The sequence below is a fragment of the Elephas maximus genome, chromosome 4 (genome assembly GCF_024166365.1).
Source record: "Elephas maximus indicus isolate mEleMax1 chromosome 4, mEleMax1 primary haplotype, whole genome shotgun sequence".
Classification (NCBI taxonomy): domain Eukaryota; kingdom Metazoa; phylum Chordata; class Mammalia; order Proboscidea; family Elephantidae; genus Elephas; species Elephas maximus.
The window spans coordinates 73,746,477-73,771,381 of record NC_064822.1 but is presented as its reverse complement, the minus strand read 5'-3'; the positions used below and the strand labels follow the sequence as shown (position 1 = coordinate 73,771,381).

The 24,905-nt window shown below is 36.4% G+C and overlaps 1 protein-coding gene across 1 annotated transcript in view; it reads left to right on the top strand.

Moving 5' to 3' along the window:
• Positions 1–21,895, top strand: part of RERG (RAS like estrogen regulated growth inhibitor) — a 155,243-nt gene extending 133,348 nt beyond the window's left edge. Inside the window, exons 3-5 of the mRNA XM_049882557.1 lie at positions 7,153–7,209; positions 18,417–18,490; positions 20,037–21,895. Coding sequence (XP_049738514.1) covers positions 7,153–7,209; positions 18,417–18,490; positions 20,037–20,444 — 539 coding nt within the window. The 3' untranslated portion in view covers positions 20,445–21,895. The remainder of the gene's footprint in view (positions 1–7,152; positions 7,210–18,416; positions 18,491–20,036) is intronic.
• The last annotated feature ends 3,010 nt before the right edge of the window (positions 21,896–24,905 follow it).

The following is a 24,905-nucleotide window of genomic DNA, read 5'->3' as shown; positions in this document are numbered from 1 at the left end:
CCCAGTAAGAGTGGGAACACTTCAACATGTTTGTAGAACTATCAGAGAAAATTTCCAAGGACAAAAAATGCCACAGATTCGCTCATTATTCATCATATATCCATGTCCCATCTCCAAAGGCGTGTACTTTCCCACCTGTTAGTTTGGCTTGACCATGTGAGTTTCTCTGGCCAATAGGATGTTAGGGATGTCACATGAGCAGAGGCTTGAAATATGCTTGCGTGATGAGGCGTGCTCTTCTGTGTTCTTGCCATTCTCCATGAAAAGAACACACCTCAGGTATTTGCCAGTTAAAAGAGGATGAGAGACATGTAGAGGAGATCTTGATCAAAAGGATGCTTGGAGTCAAGCCTATCTTAGCCCAGCCTAGATCAGTGGACCCCAATCAGCATTCAGATGTGTGAGCAAGGAGTAAATGCTTATTGTTGTGTGCTACTGAGCTTTGGGATATGTTTGTTACATAACAGTATCTAACTGATACAGAAGACAAAGAAAGGCTTCACAAAATGATATGTGACCTGGATTTTGATGGATTAGGATTTTAGTAGTTGGGAAAATACTTTCAAGGCAACAGTAACAATATGATTTGAGACATTAAGAGATGAATGTACATGGTATCATTAAGTAGCACAATCAGTCTGTTTATGATGTAAGCATAAGGAGTGCTATTGGAAGAGCTTGAAGCTGAGATTGCAAAGGTATGTGAGGATCTAGGGGAAGCAAGGGAATCAACTCTGAGCCACAGGATGGTATTGCTATCCACATATTAGAGATGAGGAAGCCAAAGTTTGGAGAGGACAGGTAATTGGATACTGCTTTAATTGATAAAGCATTCAACACACATCAGTGAAGAGATGAGAAATTTTTTTTTTTAACAAAAAGACTGTTGTTAGGTGCCATCAAGTTGATTCTGACCCATCCCAGCAAGCCCATGTGACCCATAGGGTTTTTTTGGTTGTAATCTTTGCAGAAGCCAATTGCCAGGTCTTTCTCCTGTGGAACTTCTGGGAGGGTTGAGACTGCCAACCTTTTGGTTAGCAGCCAAGCATTTAATAGTTTGTGCCACCAGGGGTCCTTAAACAGAAAAAAAAAAAAACAGATTTTTATGTTAAGGATATAACAACAGCCACAAATGTTTAGGAGGTTATATATGCTTAAGTATCTAACAATTGTATTATATTCCTAATCAGGTTATTACATGAGTTGCATAAGGGAAAATTATTCCATAACAGGAATTTTTTTTAATATATAAGCCTAAAAAGTGACATTTGTAATTTCTGTCTGAGTCTCTCTTGAGTATGTCTTTTCAATTTTTTCTAGAGTACAAGAATATCTTGTGTGTCAGTTTTCATATTCCTTGAAAAGTCCATTTCTTTCCAAAAGCTGATTTATGATACAGATAATATCTAATCACTTTTTATTTACAATTATTATTCTGATCATTGTAACTGGTACTTCTGCCTCTTATAACTGCCTCTTCTTGACAATGATGTAATTATTTTGAATAACCAGTCCAGAACTGCTAATATTTAGAAGTAGCATGATGATTTTAATGTAGTAATTTTACCTTATAGCTCTCACTTATGAATGGAATGTTTTTCCATTGGCTTATTATACTGATGTCACTTTAAAAATATTTCCTTTGATTAAATACTACTCAGTGACTTTTCCATTTTGCCATAAATTGGCTTTCATTAATAATTATAATCCTTCCAGTGCCATTAATATCAAAAATGAAACACATATGATGAAGAATTATCCAAGTGGGTTATAAATTAGACAAAATGAGGAAAATATTCTTCTATATAGATTAGCCATGAAACATATTTGGCTAGTTTAGTGGAAAGTTGTTTTCTAGGCAAAGGAAAGAAAAAAAAACCTTCAGAACACAGAGACTTAACTGTAACCAATCAAATATGTCAAACCTTGAAATTTTGGGAGAAAAAATAAAACTTTAAATCAGACTTCTGGTGGAAGTAAAGATTAGCAATGTCACCTTTTTTTTATTGTGCTTTAAGTGAAAGTTTACAAATCAAGTCAGTCTCTCATACAAAAACTTATACACACCTTGCTATGTATTCCTAGCTGCTCTCCCCCTAATGAGACAGCACACTCCTCGTATTCCCTGTGACCATTCAACCAGCCTCTGTCACCCTCTGCCTTCTCACCTCGACTCCAGGCAGGAGCTGCCCACACAGTCTCATGTGTCTACTTGAGCCAAGAAGCTCACTCCTCACCAGTATCATTTTCTGTCTTGTAGTCCAGTCCAATCCCTGTTTGAAGAGTTGGCTTTGGGAATGGTTCCAGTCTTGGGCTAATGAGGGTCTGGGGACCGTGACCTCTGGAGTCCCTTCAGTCTCAGATCATTAAGTCTAGTCTTTTTATGGGAATTTGAGGTATGCCTCCCACAGTTCTCCTGCTCCCTCAGGGATTCTCTGTTGTGTTCCCTGTCAGGGCATCATCTGTGGTACCTGGGTGCCATCTAGTTCTTCTGGTCTAGTTTATGTGACCCTTTCCGTCTCCTGAGCTTATATTTACCTCGTGTCTTTTTTCTTTATTCTCCTTTGCTCCAGGTGGATTAAGACCCATTGATGCATCTTAGATGGCCGCTTGTTAGCACTTAAGACCCCAGACGCCACTCACCAAAGTGGGATGCAGAAAGTTTTCTTAATATATTTTGTTATAGCAGTTGACCTGGATGTCCCCTGAAACCATGGTCCCCAGACCCCTGTCCCTGCTACTCTGGCCTTTGAAGCATTCGGTTGTATTCAGGAAACTTCTTAGCTTTTGGTTTAGTCCAGTTTCACCTTTTAATTTTAAAAGAAGGTTTTGTTCTGGTTGGTTGGGATTGAGAGGACTGGAGATTCAAAAGAAAATTAGATCAGTTTTTATAGTAATCATTTCAATAAGCTATAGAAGTAAATTTATGTAAATATGCAATAGCCATAATAGGCATTTCAGATTACATATTCATATAACCTTTCAATAAAAAAATTATAGAAAGATGGTATGGCTTTGTCGTGAATTTTCTTTTCTGCTTGTTTTCTCAATGCCTGGCTATTTAACTCTTGAAGAGTGAGCTGTGACATGGACTGATGTATGTTTTTCATCTGTTCAACAAATATGTTTGAGTCTACCATATGGCATATACTGCTGTTGACACTGGAAAACAATGATGAATAAAATAAATTCTATGCCTTCATGGAATGTACATTCTAAAGAAATAGGCATAATAATAAATATATGTTTTTCAGTTAATGATGATGATGATATTTGTGAAGTGCGTGATCACTACTATACACATTCTTGATCATTCTATTTTAGCCACCAAACCAAAAACCAAACTCACTGCCGTTGAGTCAATTCCAACTCATAGCGACCCTGTAGGACAGAGTGGAACTGCCCCACAGAGTTTCCAAGGAGCGCCTGGCAGTTTTGAACTGCTGATCTCTTGGTTAGCAGCCATAGCACTTAACCACTACGCCACCAGGGTTTCCATTTTAGCCACACTGGCCACTTAATGTTTCTTGAGCATAACCAAGTGCACATTCCTCCCTTCGGGTCTTTGTACTGTGTGTCCTCTGCCTGGCATGCCCTTCTCCCAGGTATCTTCCCCCATCACTGTCAGATATCACCTTCTCAATGAGGCTTACTCTCACCACCCCATCTGAAATTACAGCTCTTCTGCTATCATCCCCCAATGCCCCATCCCTTACCTTGCTCTACCTTTTTTCCATCGCACTTATCACTTTTAACATACTATGTAATTTATTTATTATGGTTACTATTCTGTCTCCTTGTTCTAGAATATGAGATCCATAAGGTTAGGGATCATTGTCTGAATTGTTTGTTGTATTATTCCAAGCACCTAGAATAGAACCTGATAGAATGTAGGCAGTCAATAAATATTTGTTTGATGAGATGAGGTCTGGGAGAGTTTGGGGCAAAAACATAAGAGATAATTTATATGAAGATCTTTGGATGCTGTGTAGAGAGTAGTCTAAGGGGCTCTGGGGGTAGAGTAGAAATAGAGTGACCATTAAGGAAGCAATTGTAGTGTCATTGATGTGAAGTCATAGTGACTTGAGAAGCATGATATTTGTGGAAGAGATGAGAAGTGGTATATCATTTATGAAAATCATTCTATAAGAATATTATAGTAAAATTTGAGCTAAAACTAATAGTTTTACAGTTACATTGGTAAATTGGTAAATGTCATTTAAGTACCTCAGACACTTTTAAATAACAATAGAGCCTTTAAACAGATAAAAGATATAATGTCCACAGATGTAATATTATTTTTATTCTTTAGACTAATAATTTTAAGTTATTGAAATCTAAAAATGTAGAAAATGTATTTGTCTTCTGTGAAGAATCTGTGAGAGATAAAAACACATCTTAAAAGAATGTACATTTAACACACAATTTTTTGAAGTGTTTTTTTCATTTTTGTTTTTTAATGCATTTGAAATAGATTGAATTAAACAATGTATGATTCTATGGTTAAAATAACAATTTATGTGTGTTTGCTAAAAAAGAGAGCATCCTAAATATTAGGGTTGATTTCATTGACGAAGCCCAGCAAAGCTGTCTGGCTAAAAGGAGATGATTTTTTTTTGGTCAGCTGTCTGAAACGGAGGCAGTAACCTAGAAAGTCAGCAACAAGCACGGTATCTCAAAGGTTTACCAGGAATCATGTTTATATTAATAGAAAAGGCTACTTAGGATCTAATCCCAGAACTAATTTACTCTTGTTTCAGACACAGTTCTAACAGACATGTCAATATGGGTTTATCAGCCTTTGGTGTAATAAAATAGAAATACAGATGGGTTATTTAGAGGTAGGCATGGCGACCACAGCAAAAGCAGACAGCCATGGTATTTGAGGGAGGATATGTGCCTCATCCGTTCTACAGCTTCTAAAAGTATTGCCTCAGCACCACATGGGGCACTAATCAAGGGTCTTCAGTAAAAAAAAAAAAAAAAAAGTAAGATCTAGACATTTTAAAAATGATTCAGTTATGTTCATTGTACTCGACTTTGAAAGGCAATGGAGTGTCTAATATGTTTTAGAAACATTTCTTTGAGAAACAAAGTTGAAATGGTTTTGGAATTGGGAAACTTGAATCTTCAGTTATCTTAAAAAAATAGTTAATTTTCATAGCTCATTCCTTGAAGATGTCAGATAATTGAATTTTTCTAGGTCATGGTTTTTAGAGTTAAAACTATGTATTCTAACAAAAGATAAAACTCTGAATAGTTCACTTATGTTTGCTAATGTTACTAATTTAAAAACATAAAATATCTTTCTCTAGTCTATTAGTCTTTATTACATCATACAGGCAAAAAAAAAGTCTCAAGAGAGTGACAAAAAACTGCAGATAAAACTACAAGTGTGCTCAGTGTGGGAAGTATCACAGGGTCAAGGGCCTTGCTACTTCAGGCACTGCAAATATTTTGGCTCAAATCCCACATCACACTCTGTAATTAGAACATTACTACTTTCAGTCTCCAGCCACCAGCAGCAAAGTCACGTATGTGGTCTATTTTACCAAGTTCTCTTTGCAATTTGCACTGCCATCTCTCCTGTAAGACACTATAAAAAAAATCAAACCTATTGCCTTCAAGTCAATTCTGACTTATGGTGACCCTATAGGACCGAGGAGACCTGCCCCACAGGGCTTCCAAGGAGTGCCTGGTGGATTCGAACTGCTGACCTTTTGGTTAGCAGCCAAGTTCTTGACCACTGCATCACCAGGGCTCCGTAAGACACCATGGTAGGAGGTATATACATCTGTTGACCCAAACAGTGGCAATCCCACTAAAAAAAAAAAAGGTACATACATCTGTTGACCTAAACAGTGGCAATAGACAAAGGCAATACCCCTTGAATATCTTTATGCTACTGTATATGGGACATTTCAGTAAAAATAGAAATATGCTAATAACAGATATTTTAAAACTATGAATTCTGATAGTTAAGCATTCTTTAGCTGGGTCATTGGGACCCCAGAGAGACCATCAGAAGTCTTCAGAGGGTTCATGAGCTTACAAAATTGTGTGCTGGACTGTGTGGATGTGCATTTTTCAAGGGTGTATGGCTTCCCCCTCCAAAAAAAGAAATGATTAAAAACCACTGTTTTCAACTATATGGAAGCATAAGAAAATGTTCAGCATATGCCCCATCAGTTTCTGAGAGCAACAGAGTCCACAAATTTTAGTACTTCTCTTCCTTTGATCCATCATTAGTTAAATATTATCCAGATGGTTTAGGCCTTAAACTGAGTTTCATATGCTAGATAAATTGCAGGGCTTTGGAAATGGACTTGTATTCAGATCCTGACTTGACCATTAACTCACTACGTCAGCCCAGATAAATTAGTTAACCTCTCAGAGCTTCAGTTTCCTTATATGAAAAAAGAGAGCAATTGTAGTACCTACGTGGTAGAGATGAAGTGAGGATGAAGGAGACCATGCAAGTAAAGTGCTTAGCACAGTAGACCCAGACCCATAGTAAATATTTAGTGTTACTTTTGATAAGCTTATAGCCTTGGAAGCCCTATGGGGCAGTTCTACTCTGTCCTATAGAGATGCTATGAGTTGAAATCTACTCAATGTCTATGGGTTGTTTTGGTTTTGATGAGCCTTAATGAATCACTAATATTTATTTTTGAATAAAAAAAGAATATCTACTTTTTAATAACACAAATTTAGTGATCTTTTTGTTATAGCATAAATTATCACGTTTCTAATTCAGCTTTGTCAGTCCTTACAATATTCAAACTGCAGGCATCTATATATCATGAGGCAATTTCTCTGAATTCATTGTTTTGCTGCAAATTTTATATTTGAGAATTTTCACAATGTGGTATTTTTGTTTGTTTTAACTTTGTGATTAAAAGAACAAATCAAAACTGTTGTTTGGTGCAAAACAAATTCATTAAAACATCCTGCCAGTTTTTAGGCCACAATATGAAAATTGAAAAAGTATTTGAATAAAGACAGATTTATTGGGTGATGCCAATGTGAGCAGATAACATCAGTGCCAAGGAAACATAACAAGTATAGTTGTATAGGTCATTTCTTTTCCTTAAAAGAGCAAGAAATACAAGAAAATTTAACAAACTTGTTTGAAATTTTGCTCTTCCACAGCTCTTGTGGTGAGATTCCTGACCAAACGGTTCATCTGGGAATATGATCCCACCCTTGGTAAGTTAAATTTTGTTTCTTACTAATCTCCATTCAGAGCTTATCTTTCAAAAGAAAGAATGACATTTTCTATTGCAATCTTTTTAAACCTCTTGACTAACGCACAAAGGAGCCCTCTAGGAGGCTAGACCTGTGTTTCATGCTGTCTGTGTTTGTATCCTTTCAGTATTTTAATGCATGGATGAAGAAATTAGGTCAGATTTGAAACAAGGAAGTAGATACAATATGATACTCTCTCATTAGAAAAACATGTTATGTGCCGTCGACCTGGTTCTGATACTCATAGCTACCCTATGCACAACAGAATGAAACACTGCCCAGTCTTGTGCCATCCTGATAATTGTTATGCTTGAGCCCATTGTTGCAGCCACTGTGTCAATCCATCTCGTTGAGGGTCTTCCTCTTTTTCGCTGACCCTCTATACTTTACCAAGCATGATGTCCTTCTCCAGGGACTGATCCCTCCTGACAACATGTCCAAAGTATGTGAGACAAAGTCTTGCCATCCTTGTTTCTAAGGAGCATTCTGGCTGTACTTCTTCCAAGTCAGATTTGTTCATGTTTTTGGCAGTCCATCGTATATTCAATATTCTTCACCAACACCATAATTCGAAGATGTCAGTTCTTCTTCAGTCTTCCTTATTCATTGCCCAGCATCATTCTAATGGGAGAAAGAGGATAGAAAGGCATGCTGAGAGTGTAACAGTAAAATAAACTTCTTCTGCATAGTGAATTTGGGAAAGCTTTAAAATAAATGATGTTTCTCCCCTCTTCTCTCCAACGAATCTAATTTAAACCTGTTTAAAAAAATAAAAGAAGCAAATATGGTTATCTGTGGATCCTGAAGGAATGATGTTGATGTATGAAGCATTCGTCATCTACTTTTTTCACAGGTTAAAACAGAGCTCTTAATAGAAATCTATTTCACTCTCATCTTCAACACAGCCCTGGAAATCATTGAATTCTAAAGTAAGATTTTACTCTAAATTGAGCCTTTGAATTTTTCTTGGTTTCTATAAGAGCCCCAGTTGGTTTTAAAAAGGGCAATTTTGAAAGTCCAGAAGAAGAGGGAAAGACATCCATCCTTTCATTATCCAGCACGGTGCCCCAGGCTGAGCTGGACTTAGAGTGAAATGGGCAAAATCTACCCCAGTTGGTTTTTGTTATCACTCCCAGGTTACATATGTTCCATTTAAAAGGGAAATTTCTTTCCCCTTGTTCCTTCTTTCATTGCTTTTATTCATTCATTTGAAAAAATAGTTCTTGAATGCCATCCATGTATCTGATTGCTCTGGGTGCTGAGGATGAATCAATAGGCAGAAAGAGACAATGCCTGTTTCCCCCCTTGGAGATTGCAGTCTAGTAAAAAGAGTCAAATAAATATGTCAGATAGTGATAAATGTTATGAAGGAAAACTGAACAATGAAGGGGGTAGAGAATAATCTTAATAGTTTATTTTATTTGATCTTATCAGAAAACTCGTTTTAGTGAAAAGTACAGGGCAAAGAGCCAACTTTTTTTTTTTCTCAAAATAGTCAATCAGTTGTCCTACTCTTATTTATTCAATAGTCCCTACCCTTTGCCCATTACATCCAATGCTGTCTTTTGCATATATTGGATCATTTTATGCTAGGATATAGTTCTAGATTTGCCTTGCACATCCAACATCACAACACGGTTTGATAATTATATGCTCTATAGAGCACTTTGCAGCCTCATAGAGAAAGTCTTCCTTCATTACTTTATCTTGGCTGCTTTCTCCAGTTTGTTCTTCCAGATAAATTTTAGAAACCATTTTTGGCATAACATGAAAAGGGAAAATCTCACTGGAATTTTGATCGAAATTGCATTAAGACTATAAAATACTTTAAGATTCACATCGTTAAGATGTTCAATCTTTAATCTAGGAGAATAGCATGTCTCTACACTCACTGTTATGTCTCTGGTTTTGTCTTTAAGCAAAATTTTTTCAACATGTTTTTAACATAAACCAAAATCTAAGTTTTAAGATGATATATTTGGATCTAAAAATGCACCTGTGTTTTTAAAATCCTTATCAATATATCGTTTCTCCCACCTAGGTAAATATTTTCCTTTTATTTTTTATATAAGCTTTATAAAGATTGTGATTCTGAAGAACCTTAATGATTTATGAGAATTCAGTAGAAAAGTATAAATTTTATTATTATGCCAGTACATCTCAAGGAAAGATGAAAATAATTTTAAAAGTTCTCATAAAATTTTTGAGTTCCCTCTGAATATGTTCCAGTAACTATTTTTAATTAGTCATAGGTGAACCATATTCCCCCTTGTTTTATTCATTCTCAAAAACAACAGCTATTAATAGAAATCTGCCTGCATCAGTTCTCTGTAATGATAGTTATCTTCCTTCACTAAGAATAATGAAACTTCGAGTGACCTTGTACTTTATGGCTCAAAAAGGATTGCAGCTGCTAAGCAACAAGAGCTTTCATCAGACTTCATGAGATTAGGAGCACTAAATATGACACACTCCCAGGTGAGGGTGTCATTAACTCTCTCACTGGAAACCAGATCTGTGCGTGAGTATGTGCACGTGTGCCTATAAGTCACTAATATTTTAGCCTAGAGGAATTCCCGATCCATTTGATCCAAGAGGGATCAGCATTTGTTGGGCTTAATTTCACACTATCATAAGGAAGGCAGGATCCTTTGTTTGATACCAAACCAGTTGCCATGGCGTCGATTTCAACTCATGGAGACCCGTGTATGTCAACGTAGAACTGCTCTCCATAGGATTTTCAATGGCTGGTTTTTGAAAGTAGGTCGTCACGTGTTTCTTCTGAGGTACCTCTGAGTAGGTTCGAAAAGCCTTTCGGTTAGCAGCCTCGTGTGTTAACCATTTGCACCACTCAGGAGCTTTGCAGCTACTTTCATTTAAAAACTTCAAGACCACCACCAAAGTGGATAGCTATATTCAAAGGTAAAGTGGCATATTTGCAAAGATCAGTCTGGAATTCTGTGCCTTCCCCCAGAAACATGGGGCAGTTTTTTAAACCTGTAACGGAATTGCTGCTCCATAAGAGGCTGAAGAATAGCTTCATCCAACATATCAACAACTAGGATGTTTGTTACTCTGAAGAAAATTCTTGCTGCCACAGCTTAGTGATTTTTTTTTTTTTTTTACAGCTTAGTGATTACCAAAGTTTTAGATTCCGTGGCCGAATTTTTTGTTGCCTTTTTTTTTTTTTTACTAGGGAGGGACTGTCATAGGAATTTCAATTAGGGATCCAATCAAGGGGTGCGGGCTGAGGGGTAACTAAACTTATACTCTTCTGGCACCATGCACCATCATTTCATAAAAGGAGGACATTTTTTAACACCCAGTTTTTATAAAGGACATAATCTAAGAAAAATATTCAATCCTTTACATTGACCAATTTTAGTTTTCCTTAAATTTTTGTCATAAATCTTTGTCAAAAGCCAGCACTGGTCTAGGAAGAGCATTTGGAAACCACCACTGAAGCTAGAAGATTTGGGATGTGGACCAGCTAATCATGGTGGTAGCAATGACAGAGCACCAGAATGACTATGCCCCTGTGCAATGAAAGATCCATATTCTGATCAGAGAAGCCAAGAACAGAATCCCCTCCCCAGAGTCGTGCTACCCTCTGATAATGTTAATCAGAAGGTGCCTGGTGGCGCAGTGGTAAAGCACTCTGCTGCTAACCAAAAGGTTGGCAGTTCAAACCCACCAGCTGCTCCATGGAAGAAAGATATGGCAGTCAACCTTGGAAACCCTGTGGGGCGGTTCTACTCTGTCCTTACAAGTTGGAATCATCTAGACAGCAACAGGTTTGGGTTTAATGTTGATCAAGGAGTCCTTGAGTAGTGCAAATGCTAACACACTCGACTGCTAATCAAAAGATTGGAGGTTCGAGTCTACCCAGAGGCACCTTAGAAGAGAGTTCTGGCTATCTAATTCCAAAAATCAGCAATTGAAAACCCTATGGAGCACAGTCCTACTCTGACACACTTGAGATCACCATGAGTCAGAGGTGACTTGACGACAACTGATTAATGTTGATCAATGCAGAAAACACAAAGTGTGTGTATGTATTTGGAGGGTGTTTAGGGAGGCAGAGAGAGACGACATTTCAGCACCTATCACTACCACCACCACCATCTCTGAGGGGACACTGTTTACTGTGTTTGAATGGATTATAGCTGAGATGGAAGGGGGGTGGGCATTAAATCTACTGTGTGAAATGCCTGCTGTGTTGATTTTGTGATTAGTTCTTTCTACCTGTATTAAAGCATTATAGCTTCCTCTGCTAGGAAATTTCATATAAAGAAAGAGACATACCCAAACCAAATTCTCTCAACTGGATACTAAAGCAGAAATGCCTAACCAACTCATAGAACTATTTTGTATTTGCACAGCTAAGGACTTGAATATCTTCATTTGACAAACAGGAAGACAGGTCCAAAGAAGTGAATTTACCCAAGATTACATGGCTAACTTACGGTTAGACCAGCAGTACAATTCAAGTCATTCCCACCCTGGACTGATCAACATTACTAACTGCCATTGTCACTGCACTGGCCAAGCGTCTATCCCAATATGTTGAAATTTGCACACACAAAAAAAAAAAAAAAATTAGTAAAAGGACTGATTACATGCAATATCCCTTTGACCATCAAATGTTCTTAGGGCATATAAAATATATTTTCATTTATGAAAATGTTACCGAGTATAGGTTTTAAGTCACGCACTTTACATATGCAGTGAAGCTTAAATATAATTCTGGATTTTATATGCCTAATTCCATCTTGAAACTGATATTGGCCTGGCAATAACGATTGGAAGTATTTCCTAAACAATCGACTCAAAATTATCATTTTCTTGTAGTATGAACAAAATGAAAAGTATGTCCACAACCCACATACACTGTCTATTTTAAAACAAATACCAAACCCACTGCTGTGGAGTTGATTCTGACATATAGTGACCCTATAGGACAGGGCAGAACTGCCTCACAGGGTTTCCTAGGCTATAAATCTTTACGGAAGCAGACTGCCACATCTTTATCTGGGTTAAAATGAGTAAAAAAAAAAAAAAAAGTTGAAATGAGTAAAAAAAAAAAAAAGTGAGTAGGAGGGCTTAATTCCAAAAAGCATTTAATACAGGTTTTTTTTGTCTTTAATCTTTGGAAAACTTAGCACATAGATGCACAACATTTAGCCTCTGTGGACAATGCTTGCATTCTTTTTTACATATGGAGAAACGGATTCCTATGAGAGAAGAGGCTTATAGAAGAATGCTTGAAATGGCATGCAACCAGTATTCAGCTTAGATGAAATCACTGCTGCCACCCACTGCCTTGTCTGTGGCAGACATTCCCTCATTTCCTGCATTTCATCCTATTTCGTCTCAGTTAACAAACAGCCAAGAATCACAGAACTTCGTACAATTTTCATTATAGTCTTTTTGCCCCCCTACTGTGCCCTTCTGTGGTTGAAATACATATCCTATTTATTACAGAAGCAACAGAGAAGAATGTCCCTGTCTCAAGGACAACTTCCAGTGCAAAGACATGGAACAGAGCCTGGAGCACTGTTTTCCAGGCTCTAGAGCTAGTGCCAGTCTTTTAAAAGGGAAGGCAGCACAAGGGGACACTAGGGAACAGTGAAGGGAGAAATAAAAATGGTGTGGATCTGCAGTACCTGTAGTTCTGTCTGGGCCTCCTTGCTCAAGTTGGAGCGCTGAAGATAAAAAAAAGGAAATGATTGAGAGAATATATATAGACAAGTAGATTGCTATAAATGGTATTTGAGAGTATTAAATGATACAAAGCAACAAATACCTATTAACTTAAAATTGTAGGGGGATAGAATGTTCTAGAACTGAGAATCAGTGTACACACCAAGCATGGATTATATATTCTAGCATGGCAACAATGTCAAACATACTTATTAAAATATATTGAAAATAATCTTGTTTTTATTTTCTTTCAGAAAATACGTGAGCAATGTGCAGTGTCTTGTGGCCATTATCATTATATAGGGCTGGTGGCAAGTAGAGGGCTAGTTTATGGAACGTAGTTAAGCTTGCTTTCTGCAGTTTTATTTTGGATCCCATTGCTGAACTCATCATCAATCCATTCTGACTCATAGCAATCCTGTAGGACAGAGTATAACTACCCCATAGGGTTTCTAAGGCTGTAAATCTTTATGGTAGCAGACTGCCATATCTTTCTCCAGCAAAGCATCTGGTGGGTTCACGCTGCTGACCTTATTATGGTTAGCAGCTGAGTACTTAACCACTGCTTCGCCAGGGCTCCTTGTGTTTTTGGTAGGAGATTATATATTAACTTAAGACTTTGGTCAAAAAAGGACTGTAAAATGGTGATGAGAAGAAGATGGATGAATAATAGGAGGGCAAAAAATGCGCTGGCTTACAGGCTACTCCCATGGAACCAAAACTTTTAGGTTTATTTGGTTGAATGGTTAGTGATTCAAGTAGTTTTAGGCTCATAGAATTAATAATTAAGTTAATTGTAATATTCTGTTCATGGGGCCACGTCACTTTTGGTGTGTATGAAGCCTTTGTATTATTTCACTTTTCCCTGCATCCCCTACTCTGACACCCATTACCCTCCACTTTCTCATAGGTATATAATCCAATGGGTTTAATACTTAGCATAGTGGTTAAATGCCAGAACCTCAGAGCCAGTCTGCCAGGGTTCAAATCTCAACTCTACCACTTAACATCTGTGTGGCCTTAGACAAGTTAATTTTGGCGTGCCTCAGTTTCCTTTTACAAAATGGGGCTAATAGTAATATTTGTGAGGATTAAATGAGTTAATATAAAAACATTTAGAGTAGTTGTAATTCAAATAGTAAGCTATTATATATTTAAAGGTTTTTTTGTATATGTATGTATTTTATATTTATGGACATGTGCTATAGGTCTATTTCTAGTTTTTAAAACTGAATCTTGTATTTTTAAGATCCTCACATGTTGGTATATATAATTTTAGTTTTGTGCATAGAATTTCTTAGCATCCCACATGTATTTATTCTCCCAGTGATGAACACCAAAAGCCTCCAATCTGAACCACTGCTAACACCCCTGGGATAAACATTCCTTTCAATTAGTGGTTCTCAAACTTCAGCGTGTACCAGAAGGGCTTGTTAAAACATGGATTTCTTGACCCCCACCCCACAGTAAGCCTGGGATGGAGCCCAGGAATTTGCATTTCTAACAAGATGCCGATAGTCCAGGCACCACACTTTTGAGAACCACTGCTGTAAATGTTCCTGTAAAAAGCCTGGGCCAAGTTTATATGCCTTAGAGGGGAATGGCTGGATCTTAGGGTGTATACACATTTAATGCTATTGAGTTGCCCTCCAAAATGGTGTACCAGTCTACACTCCCTTTGATGGTTCAAGGATGTTCCCTATATCCTAGTCAAACATTATAATATCTAATCTTCTAATTTTTGCCATAAAATAATTTTAGGAGCTTTTCTCTGGTTAGTAGCCAGGTAGAACATCATTTTATATGCATCTTAGGTATTTGGGCTTGCTCCTCTAGGAATTTCCTTTCTGTATTCTTTGCCATTATTTTATTTTCCCCCATCTTCTTTTATTGTTTTTTTTTTATTATTATTATTTGAAAAAGTTCCTTTATATCTTATAAATTGATTTTTGGTTTGTGATCTAGAAATACTTTCTCTAGACTTTCAACTTATTCTATGTAGCACAGAATTCCTTAACTGTAGTCAATCCATTTATTTTACCTCATGTTTTGTTCATTTTGAGCTTTCATATTTTTATTATTTTAACTTTTACGTTTCATATTAAGTCTTTAATCCATCTGAAATTCCCCTTTTGTATTTGCTGAAGGGATTCAACTTCCAACCTCCGTTTAGTGACCTGTCCTCTTATTGGTTCTAGTGACCCATCCTCTGATTGGTTCAATGCCTTCAATTGAACACTTTCCTCTTTTTCCCACTAGTTTGTGGTTTCACCTCAGCCATCAAACAAGTTTCTCTGTAAACATGGGTCTATTGTTAAGGCCTTGGTGAATTTCTCCATTCGTATATTAGTTCAATAGTGTTTGGGGAAGTGTTATATTTTGTAGTATGTCATTTTAGATAAGTTTGCTGAGTTCCTCCAAAAGTCTGACTGGAATTTGAATTGCATTGAATTCTAGATTAATTTTGGGGAAAAATTAAAATCTTTTAAAATTTGTTACTTATCCATTTGTTTGGTAGTTTTCAATATTTTTGTGAAGTTTGTTCATTCTTTATCACTTCCTAGATATATATTTTGCTGCTATTGGGAGTTGTTTTCCATTGCATTTCCTACGTGGTTTTTGCTGGTATAGAAGAATGTTATTGATTCTGTATTGACCTTAAATCCATAACCTTGATGATCTTTAAGTTCCTTTTCTATCCATATATCTTTTATTTCTTCCTTACTGCACTGGTTTATAATTCTTGTTGGACTGTATTTTCTGTAGCATGTATTTTGTTGTTGTTCTTCTTGACTTTAAAGGCAATGAGTCTAAAATTTGTCCATATATATGATACATGCTTGGGGTTATGACATATATCCTTTATCATGTTAAGGGACTTTCCTTCTATTCCTATAAAATCCTAGATACTAGGCTATAAAAAAAAAAAAAATTCTACACTTATAGAGATAATTATGTGATTTTTCCCCTTTATCCTTTAATGTTTTAGATTGCATTGATTTTAAAGTATGCATTTCTGAAAAACTGTACTTGATTATGATGTATTTTTCTTATTACATTGTTGGATTCAATTGGATGTTTTATTTAGAATTATTGAATCTATGTTCAAAATGAAATGAGCCTACATTTTTTTCTCATTCTCTTATTACTTTTATACTACCACTTATTGGAGCCAGTGTAATACCCCATGTAAGAAATTAGGTAGCTATCCTTTCTCCTGTAAAGCTATCTGGGCACAGTTGCTTTTAGGGTAAGGAAAGATCTACAAATACCATTTAAATTTATTTAATGGCTGTTATCTAGCTTAGTTTTTTATTTCTTATTGCACTAATCTGCTTATACCCACCCCACCCCCAAATTTCAGGGTTTGAAATTTATTGGTATACAGTTAATGTTTTATTTTCATTTTAGTATAATATGTAGTTATGGAAACTCTAGTGGCATAGTGGTTAAGAGCTACAGCTGCTAATCAAAAGGTCAGCAGTTCAAATCCACCAGGCACTCCTTGGAAACCCTATGGGGCAGTTCCATCCTGTCCTTTAGGGTCACTATGAGCTGGAATTGACTCGACGGCAACAGGTTTTGGTATGTAGTTATATTTTCCTCTTTTTCATGCTAAATTTTTAATCACAACTTCTCCCTCAATGTACTAGTCAGTATTGTCATTTTTTTTTACCCCTCCTCCACTTTTTTTTTTTAATTTTAATCATTTCAAGCACTATGCTTTGGTTTTGCTGAACTTCTAATTTTGTTCTGCTATTTTCTCTATTACTTTTCCCTTTTATCTTCTGGGATTTATCCTGTTTTTCCTCCTGTAGCTTGTTAAGTTGAATACTTAGCTCGAGTTTTCTATCCTTTAATTTTATCACCTTCCAGAATAAGACAGGTATATTAATCTCACTCATACCTGCCTCTGGCCTCTTCCTCCCCTCCACCCTGATATACTGGTATCATCTAGAATTGTAATTCGGGGTTACTTTTGATGGGATTATTGCTTTGTTTTACTCCATGGACATCTTGAATTTAGTTTCTTGAGAGAGAAGTCCAATATTAATTTTAGTCTTTTCCCTTTGCAGGTTATGTACTTTTTTCCTCTAGAGCCCTTTAAAATTTTCTGTCATTAATCTTAAATTTTACTATAATGGTTTATATGTAGGACTTTTTTTCTGTTATGTCCTGTTCTTCATATCTGAAGGCTTTCAGCATCTCTCATTGTGGGAAAGACTTGGTCATTACAACCTCAAATATTTACACTGCCTATGTATTTTCTCTTCTTCTTTGAGGCTCATTATTCTATTAAGGGACAATATCATGACTAGCTATGTTCTCCATATTTCTTATAATTTACTTTTACATTTTCCTTCTTTTCACCTATTTATACCTTCAGGGAGATGTCCTCAACCTGACTTTCATCAGCTCAGTCATTAACTGAGCTCTTAAACTGTTCTAGTTTCCATATGGAGCTCTGGTGATACAGTGATTAAGAGCTTGGCTGCTAACCAAAAGATCGGCAATTTGAACCCACCAGCCACTCCTTTGAAATCCTATAAGGCAGTCTTACTCTGTCCTATAGGGTCGATATGAGTCAGAATCTACTTGGAGGCAATGAGGAATTTCCATATAGAGCAGCACCAAGTGGCACTTAATTTTGTCCTCTGGTTTCCATTTCATGTGGTGAGGGGCACACTCAGGCCACCTATTCTTCTGGCACCTGCTAATTTCTCATTACATTCTAGCAGGGGTTGGGGACCCCTCTGATATTAACCAACCAACTTCTAGCTGGCTTTGAGTTGCTGCCATTTTTCAGCATTGATGAAGCAATATGAGCAAGAGAACTCTGCGGTATTCAATTTCCCTCCATGCTACCCAGCGCTTATCTACTTCGGGTTACTGTTCCTCACCAACCCCAAACATTGGGATCCAACTACCTTTTGCCACCCAGATGATCTCATAGTTTTATGCCATTTTGTCAGATCCATCTACCTCCTTCTCATGTGTGTTTCGTTTACAGGGTTAATGGCTGGAAGGAAATTATGAGCACCTCCTGTATGTCATCTTGTAGCAACAGAAATAAAGAATAATTTCCAGAAACTGTATTTTTTACGAGCATCAAGGCAGAATATATTTTGTAGAAATTAACTTCTGGTTTTAGAATGTGGAGGCCCCATTTTAGAAGGAAGAGAGTACCAGTGAACTGGGCTCATAGGAGAATAAAATGGAGTCTTAAGAGGAAGTGATAGAGGATAAGAAAAGCAAAAGAGATCTCCCATGCTATACCCTGAAAGTCAGTTAACTCCCAAATTAGAACTTGTTACCTCCAGGGGCTCTAAGAATACAAAAATGCCACATTCTTGCACATTCATCCTTTCTTTCCTAGGCTGCACACTCCCTTATGTTATAAAACAGACATACTTTCCCTATTTCTAAGTTTAAGGATCAAATTATTTTTCTTCTCCTTACCCCAGAGTCAACCTACCGACACCAAGCAACCATTGATGATGAAGTCGTTTCCATGGAGATACTAGATACTGCTGGACAGGTGAATAAAGACTTCAACTAAAATATTTTCTGGATCAAATAAAAATGACTCATATATGAACAAAATTAAGACAATTTCAATTAGTTTTTACATTATACCTAAAGATTTTTTTATCTAGTTGTCTAGTCATTTTACATATTAACATGTCTACAGCCTTGTATGCATCTTTATGTCAATAAGGTTTTGAAAATACCACAATACTTACATGATATTGTCTAGAATAGAATTTTTCATCTGTTTTATGAGATAGCAAGATATTAATAGGTTTTCATGCTCAAATGTGTTTTGGAAATGCTCAGATAAACAGGTATCTTTACTAAAGCAGTTCTCAGAACCTTTAGTATTCTAATGGGTAAGATGAATCTTTGAGAGAGATGTAGTATATATTATATCCCAAACTTAACATGACAATTATAGACAATTAACCACCAGGGTCAATATAACAAAGAAGAATTACAGAGAGTCAAATGCTAAGGCAGGTTGTTTGGTTTTTGTTTTTTCCCCAAAAATGCTTTATTCTAGGAATCTCTTCTGCAACATTCTTTCAGCATGTCACCAACACAGCCTATTGAAAGTCTGAGTTATGTAATTAAACAAGTTATTTTTAGAAAACTACTATAAACTTGCTTTGAGGTCAGTCAATTCTGAGATTACAAAGCATTCACATCCTAGATGGATTTACTCCCCAAAGAGAAATGAGCACTAGAATGAGAGTTAGGAAGAAGGTTTCCATAATAGTTTATCAGTAACATGTGACTCCAAGAGGACTTGAATTATTTCATCCAAAAATGTTATTGCAACTAATTGTACACTTTTCCTTCTCATCACCTCCTCCTTCCTATAGGAACTCTTAGCATTCCACAAAGAACAGATTCTAAAGAGGGAGGCAGCAGGGAAGTACATGCCTCCAGGATCATTTGAGCCCATGAAGGCATTGCTTTTCCAGCTCACACATTCTTCCTTCCTAGGAAGGAGTGATCGACCCCTTTGAGAATCACTTCGAATAAGTGTCATTATTGGGGTTGCATAACATTTGGGGAGTGATGAAGTAGAGGGGGAAAAAAAACTGCCTTAGCATTTGACTCTGTATGTAATTCTTTGTTGTTATACTCCCCCTGGTCTAATGGTCTAATCTGAAGAGAGAGAAGATTTAAAAAAAAAAATCTCACTGAGCTAAATCACTGAGCTGTGACTAATTCTGATCCCTACAGGGTGGGTTAAGAACAATCTGTCTGCTACCAATTTGCCAATTTATTAGTTATGATTAAAAGTCTGAGGCAATATGCTCAACTAAGATTATGGTTTCCCTGAAATATCTTAGTATGAGTAAGCAATGCTTCTATTCCAAACTGTTTGAGAAAGTAAGTCTGTACAGGCAGACTACCAAGTAATTTTAATTACACTGAATATGGTCTTGTTGTTAGGTGCCTTTGACTCAGTTTCAGCTGATAACCACAACACTGAATATAAAGAATAATAATTAAGCAGTATCTACACCTTACAATTACCTCCAGGTCTCCCAGCTGCCATTTTTCTTTGCCTACAGGAAGACACCATTCAGAGGGAAGGACACATGCGATGGGGGGAAGGCTTTGTGCTGGTCTATGACATTACTGACCGAGGAAGCTTTGAGGAAGTGCTCCCACTTAAGAACATCCTGGATGAGATAAAAAAGCCCAAGAATGTGACTCTCATCTTGGTTGGGAACAAGGCAGACTTGGACCACTCCCGACAGGTTAGTACAGAAGAAGGGGAGAAGCTGGCCACAGAGTTGGCATGTGCTTTTTATGAGTGTTCTGCCTGCACTGGAGAAGGAAACATCACCGAGATATTCTACGAGCTGTGCCGGGAGGTGCGTCGCCGGAGGATGGTCCAGGGCAAGACGAGGCGACGTAGCTCCACTACACACGTCAAGCAGGCCATTAACAAGATGCTCACCAAAATCAGTAGCTAGGTAGCTCTGCCCCTGAGGAAGCCCTGCTGAGGTGGGTCAGGTAATTGGAAACATACTCTCACCCATTTCTTCCCTTCTAAAAATAAGTCAAAATACTCCATTCCTTGTTTTGACTCTGGGAAATATTTGGGCTTCCCATTGTTACCAGCCTTCCATATATTGGGAGGTTTAAGAGTGTTTTATGCAATCACAATGCTGACAGTATCCCTCTTTCTTGCTTGAATACATATACTTCAATGCAGTTTGAACATTCAGTTCTGAAATGGTTGGGTTCATATTAAACTATCTTTAGGCATCTTCACTTGAAGTCTTTTCAAAGGCATTTTTAAATTCCATTTCTCGTCAAAGACGGCAAAATGATTATCTTAACAGTCTAAGATAATAGAATATACAGTAAAAACAGAGGAAGGATAATTTAGTTATTAGAGCAGTTATTAAAACATTTGAAGTGAGGATTTTCTGAATTATCTTAAGTCATGTATTTTAGTCCTTTATTTGGCTCTTAAATGCAAACATATTCTAAGGTTTTCCTCTGTAATATAGAGAGTTCCATTTCAACTTGAGTTGCTTCTCTCAATGATCAATAGATCATTGCACTCTAATTTTCTACCTTAGTTTAAACACTATTTTAATTTTAACAACAAAGGCAGTAGGACCCCACAGTCCAGATCCTACTAGGCCATTTCTCACCAATTTCAGTGTGGTACAAACACATTAGCAATCTTTTCACCAAACCCTGGCTTTATTGAATGCTAGTAGAGGATTTAATGTTAAACATGCCTGCCTAATTTCTCTACTTTAACCACCTAAGTAGAGAGACAGAACAGGAAACAAGAATGAAGCTTAACTACTCTTCCATTGGAGAGTCTAAGCTCTGTGTCAGATACAGACAGAAAAATTAGCCTCCAATTCATTGAGTTGACCACATGACTTCTTTTAATATTTTGGGTAAATTAACTGAGTTAGGAGAATTCAGAAAAGAATGGATGGTTAAAGTTTACTATACCTGAAAAAATGTATGTAAAACAGATTTTTTTATTGTGAAAGTGTAGTATATAATTGCTACAACTTTATGATTCTTTCCTCCCTGTTATGCCCCTATATATCAAGATTTGGGCACTTTATTTTAGAAGAAAATATATATCTTTTACATACATATGTATTTATAAATGCATAGATATGTGTATAAAAATTTGTAAGAGTTGGAAGCTTTAATTCACCAATGCATTTGGACAACTTGGTGTAGCTGACTTTATTTTATGTGAACGTAATAAAAAAGCCTCATTTTCACATTCTGTCACCTCCTGGCAATCTTCTTGTGATAACATGAAGGATTTGAAATTTTGGGAGAGACAGTTGAATTGCAGAGTTGATGAATCAGTGAACCTGATATAAAATGAGCTCCTGTTCATAATAATAGCTAATACTTTCGGAGTGCTATTTTAAGCACTTTATTATCTCTCATCAAATTCTCATAAATACTGTATGTAAGAGATAGTACTATAGCCATAATTACAGAGAGATGAAGATACTGAGACACAACAAAAAAATGTAATTTAACCAATTTTGCACAGCTATTTAGTGGTAGAGGCAAGATTTGAACCCTTGGAGTCAGACTATTATCCACTACAGTTCTGGTCCATTAGCTGCGGGGATGAAGACACAGAAGCAGGTAATATAGGGAAGACTTGTTTCATTTATGCATGCATTCATTAACCAACAAATACATGTTGAGGCTCTCAACATATGTTGAGCACGTAACTTCACACGAGTTAGTCCATTTGATAAGTCTGAGCTAAACCTTGAAGGATATACATGACTTATCCAGGAAAGAAAGATGGTGAAAATATTCTAGACAGAGGGAATAGCATGAAACCAAAATACAGAGACATGAAAAGTGATGATGGGTGTGGTAATTGAAAGCAATTTGGAGGGCCAGAATATCATAGTTAGGAGTAAAAAGGAAAGGATAGCAGAAGGAAGGAATTAAGACAAAGAAAAAAATATGGAGGTAGGAGATAAAAAGTTAAAAATGCATACTTATGCAAGCTTACTTAACTAATTAAGAGACCAAGTAGGTAAACTCAGCTGTGATTTATTTTCAGTAATATAATGAGGTAGGGGAAATGGAAGCTGACTAAAAGATTTTTTTTTTTTTACCATGTTCTAGAATGACAGTCTCTTTCATTCTCCCATATCTACACTTGAGAATACAGTTCAGCCAGTTCCTATTAAGATCAAGCTCCTAAGGAGGCATTGTGAAATACCCAGGTACCACATTTGTGTCAAAAACCAAGTGCAATGCACAGCCACCAGCAGCTTTCCCAGATATGAGTACAAATCCAGCCCTGTTAAAAATCATAGACCCACTGGCATAAGTCCCAGCTGGTAATTACAAAAGCAGAACATGGGATTGCGCCAATATACATTAGTAATTCCTCTGATGCTCCAGGCTTCTCCACAAACCAAGGTTATAAACAAGCTAATCCTACTAAATTGTTTGGAAGCTGAGCTTCATTTTCATGAATGCCAATGAAGCAAGACTGACATTGGAAAGAGTAGGAATATGGTTTTATTTTCAGTGTTAATAGCATATCATTCATCTGGTCATGATGGAGTAAAGCAACTGGATTTACCCTCACACAGAAAACTAGAAACAACCAGACAAAATACATAAAACAATGCCTTTCAGAAACAAGGTAAATCCAGCTTACTTCCAGGTAGTAGGTTCCAGGAAACAGTATAGGAAACAGATACCCAAAAAGAACGTGGCAGACTCACTGAGTTGAACAGACAAAAATCAGAGGCCAAGGGGATAAGAATTTGTGGATAAATGCTAAGAAGTAGTGAAATGCACAGAGAGAAAGCTCCAGAGATCTCCAGAAGTGTTCCCTTTAGTCTTTGGTTGAGTGTGGATTTGTGCATGGTGAGATGAAACTACCAGAGACTGGAGAATGAAGCACTGAAAAGCAGTAGTCCAAAAATTTAGGGGACTATATATAGGGCTGGGAATAGTTTGTATTCCTACCAGCAAGAGGGGAAAGACCTTATAATACACAGGGCATCAGGTAGAGTTCTCAGAAGGACATTGTGTTAGTTACGAGTCTATGTTAACCCTAAATCTGGCTTCTGCACTAAAGAGGCATTAAAGTTTAAGTCTAGAAAAAAATCAAACTGAGTCCAAGTAACTTGGATGTACCAGAACAAAATCTAATACATGATAAAAAGGTTTACAAAAAATTCTTGCACCCAGCAAGAGAAAAATTAAAATGTCTGTCATTCAGTCAAAATTTACTATGCATGCAAAGAAACAAGAAAATGACACAAATAGAAGAAAAATCAATCAATAGAAACATACAAAAGATGACAGGTGATAGGATTATCAAATTAAAAAATTAAAACAGCATTTATTATAAACAGGCTTCATATGTTCAAGAAGGTAGAGAAAAAGCATTAACATAATGCACAGAAAAATAAAAGATACAAATAAGGCCCTAAATGGAACTTCCAGTGATGAAAAATACATTTGAAATAAAAATACACTTGGATTGACGTCAGATTACACACTGAAGAAATGACCACTCAACTTGATGACATAGCGATAGAAACTATCCAAAATGAAGAAAAAATAAATATCAAACAGTCTAAGAAAATTATGATTTGAGTCCCAGAAGTAAAGGTGAGTGACAGTGGGACACAAAAAAATATTGGAACAAACAATGGCTAAAAAAAAAAATTTGAGATTTGATGAAAATTATAAACCTACAGCTTAAAGAAGCTTAATAGACTTCAAGGAGTGAAAAACAAAACAAAACCAAGGTACATCAAAATCAAATTGCTGAAGAGCAGTGATAAAGAGAAAATTTTAAAAGCGGCCAGAGTGGGTAAAAATACACATTATGTAAAGAAGAACAAAGGATGGTTGGTAGACTTTACTTTCCAAACTACGCAAGCCAGAAGATTTGAGTGACATCTTTAAATCATTGAAAGAAAAAAATATGTCAACTTAGAATTCTATTCCAAATGAAAATATCCTTCAACTATGATGGTGAAATAAAGACCAGTTATAAAGGTGAAATAAAGACTATGTAATACGATAAAAGAGCTAATTGAATTTACCACCATCAAATCTGTACTTCCAGAAATGTTAAAAGAACATTTCTTAAGAGGGAAAATGTACACAATGAAAATGTAGATCTACACAAAGAATGAAGAAAACTGGGAATGGTACTTATGAAAATAAATATAAAAGGTATTTTTTTCTCATTTTAAATCATAATTGACTTTTTGAACAATGTATTATAGGGTTATAACACATGTAGAAGTAAAATATATAGTAACGGTAACACAAAGGATGAGAGGGGGAAATGGAAGTGTAGGTTGTAGTTTTCTTAAACTATATGTATAATGTGATAATATTATTTGAAGGTAGACTACTAAAAGTTAAATATGTGTATTGTG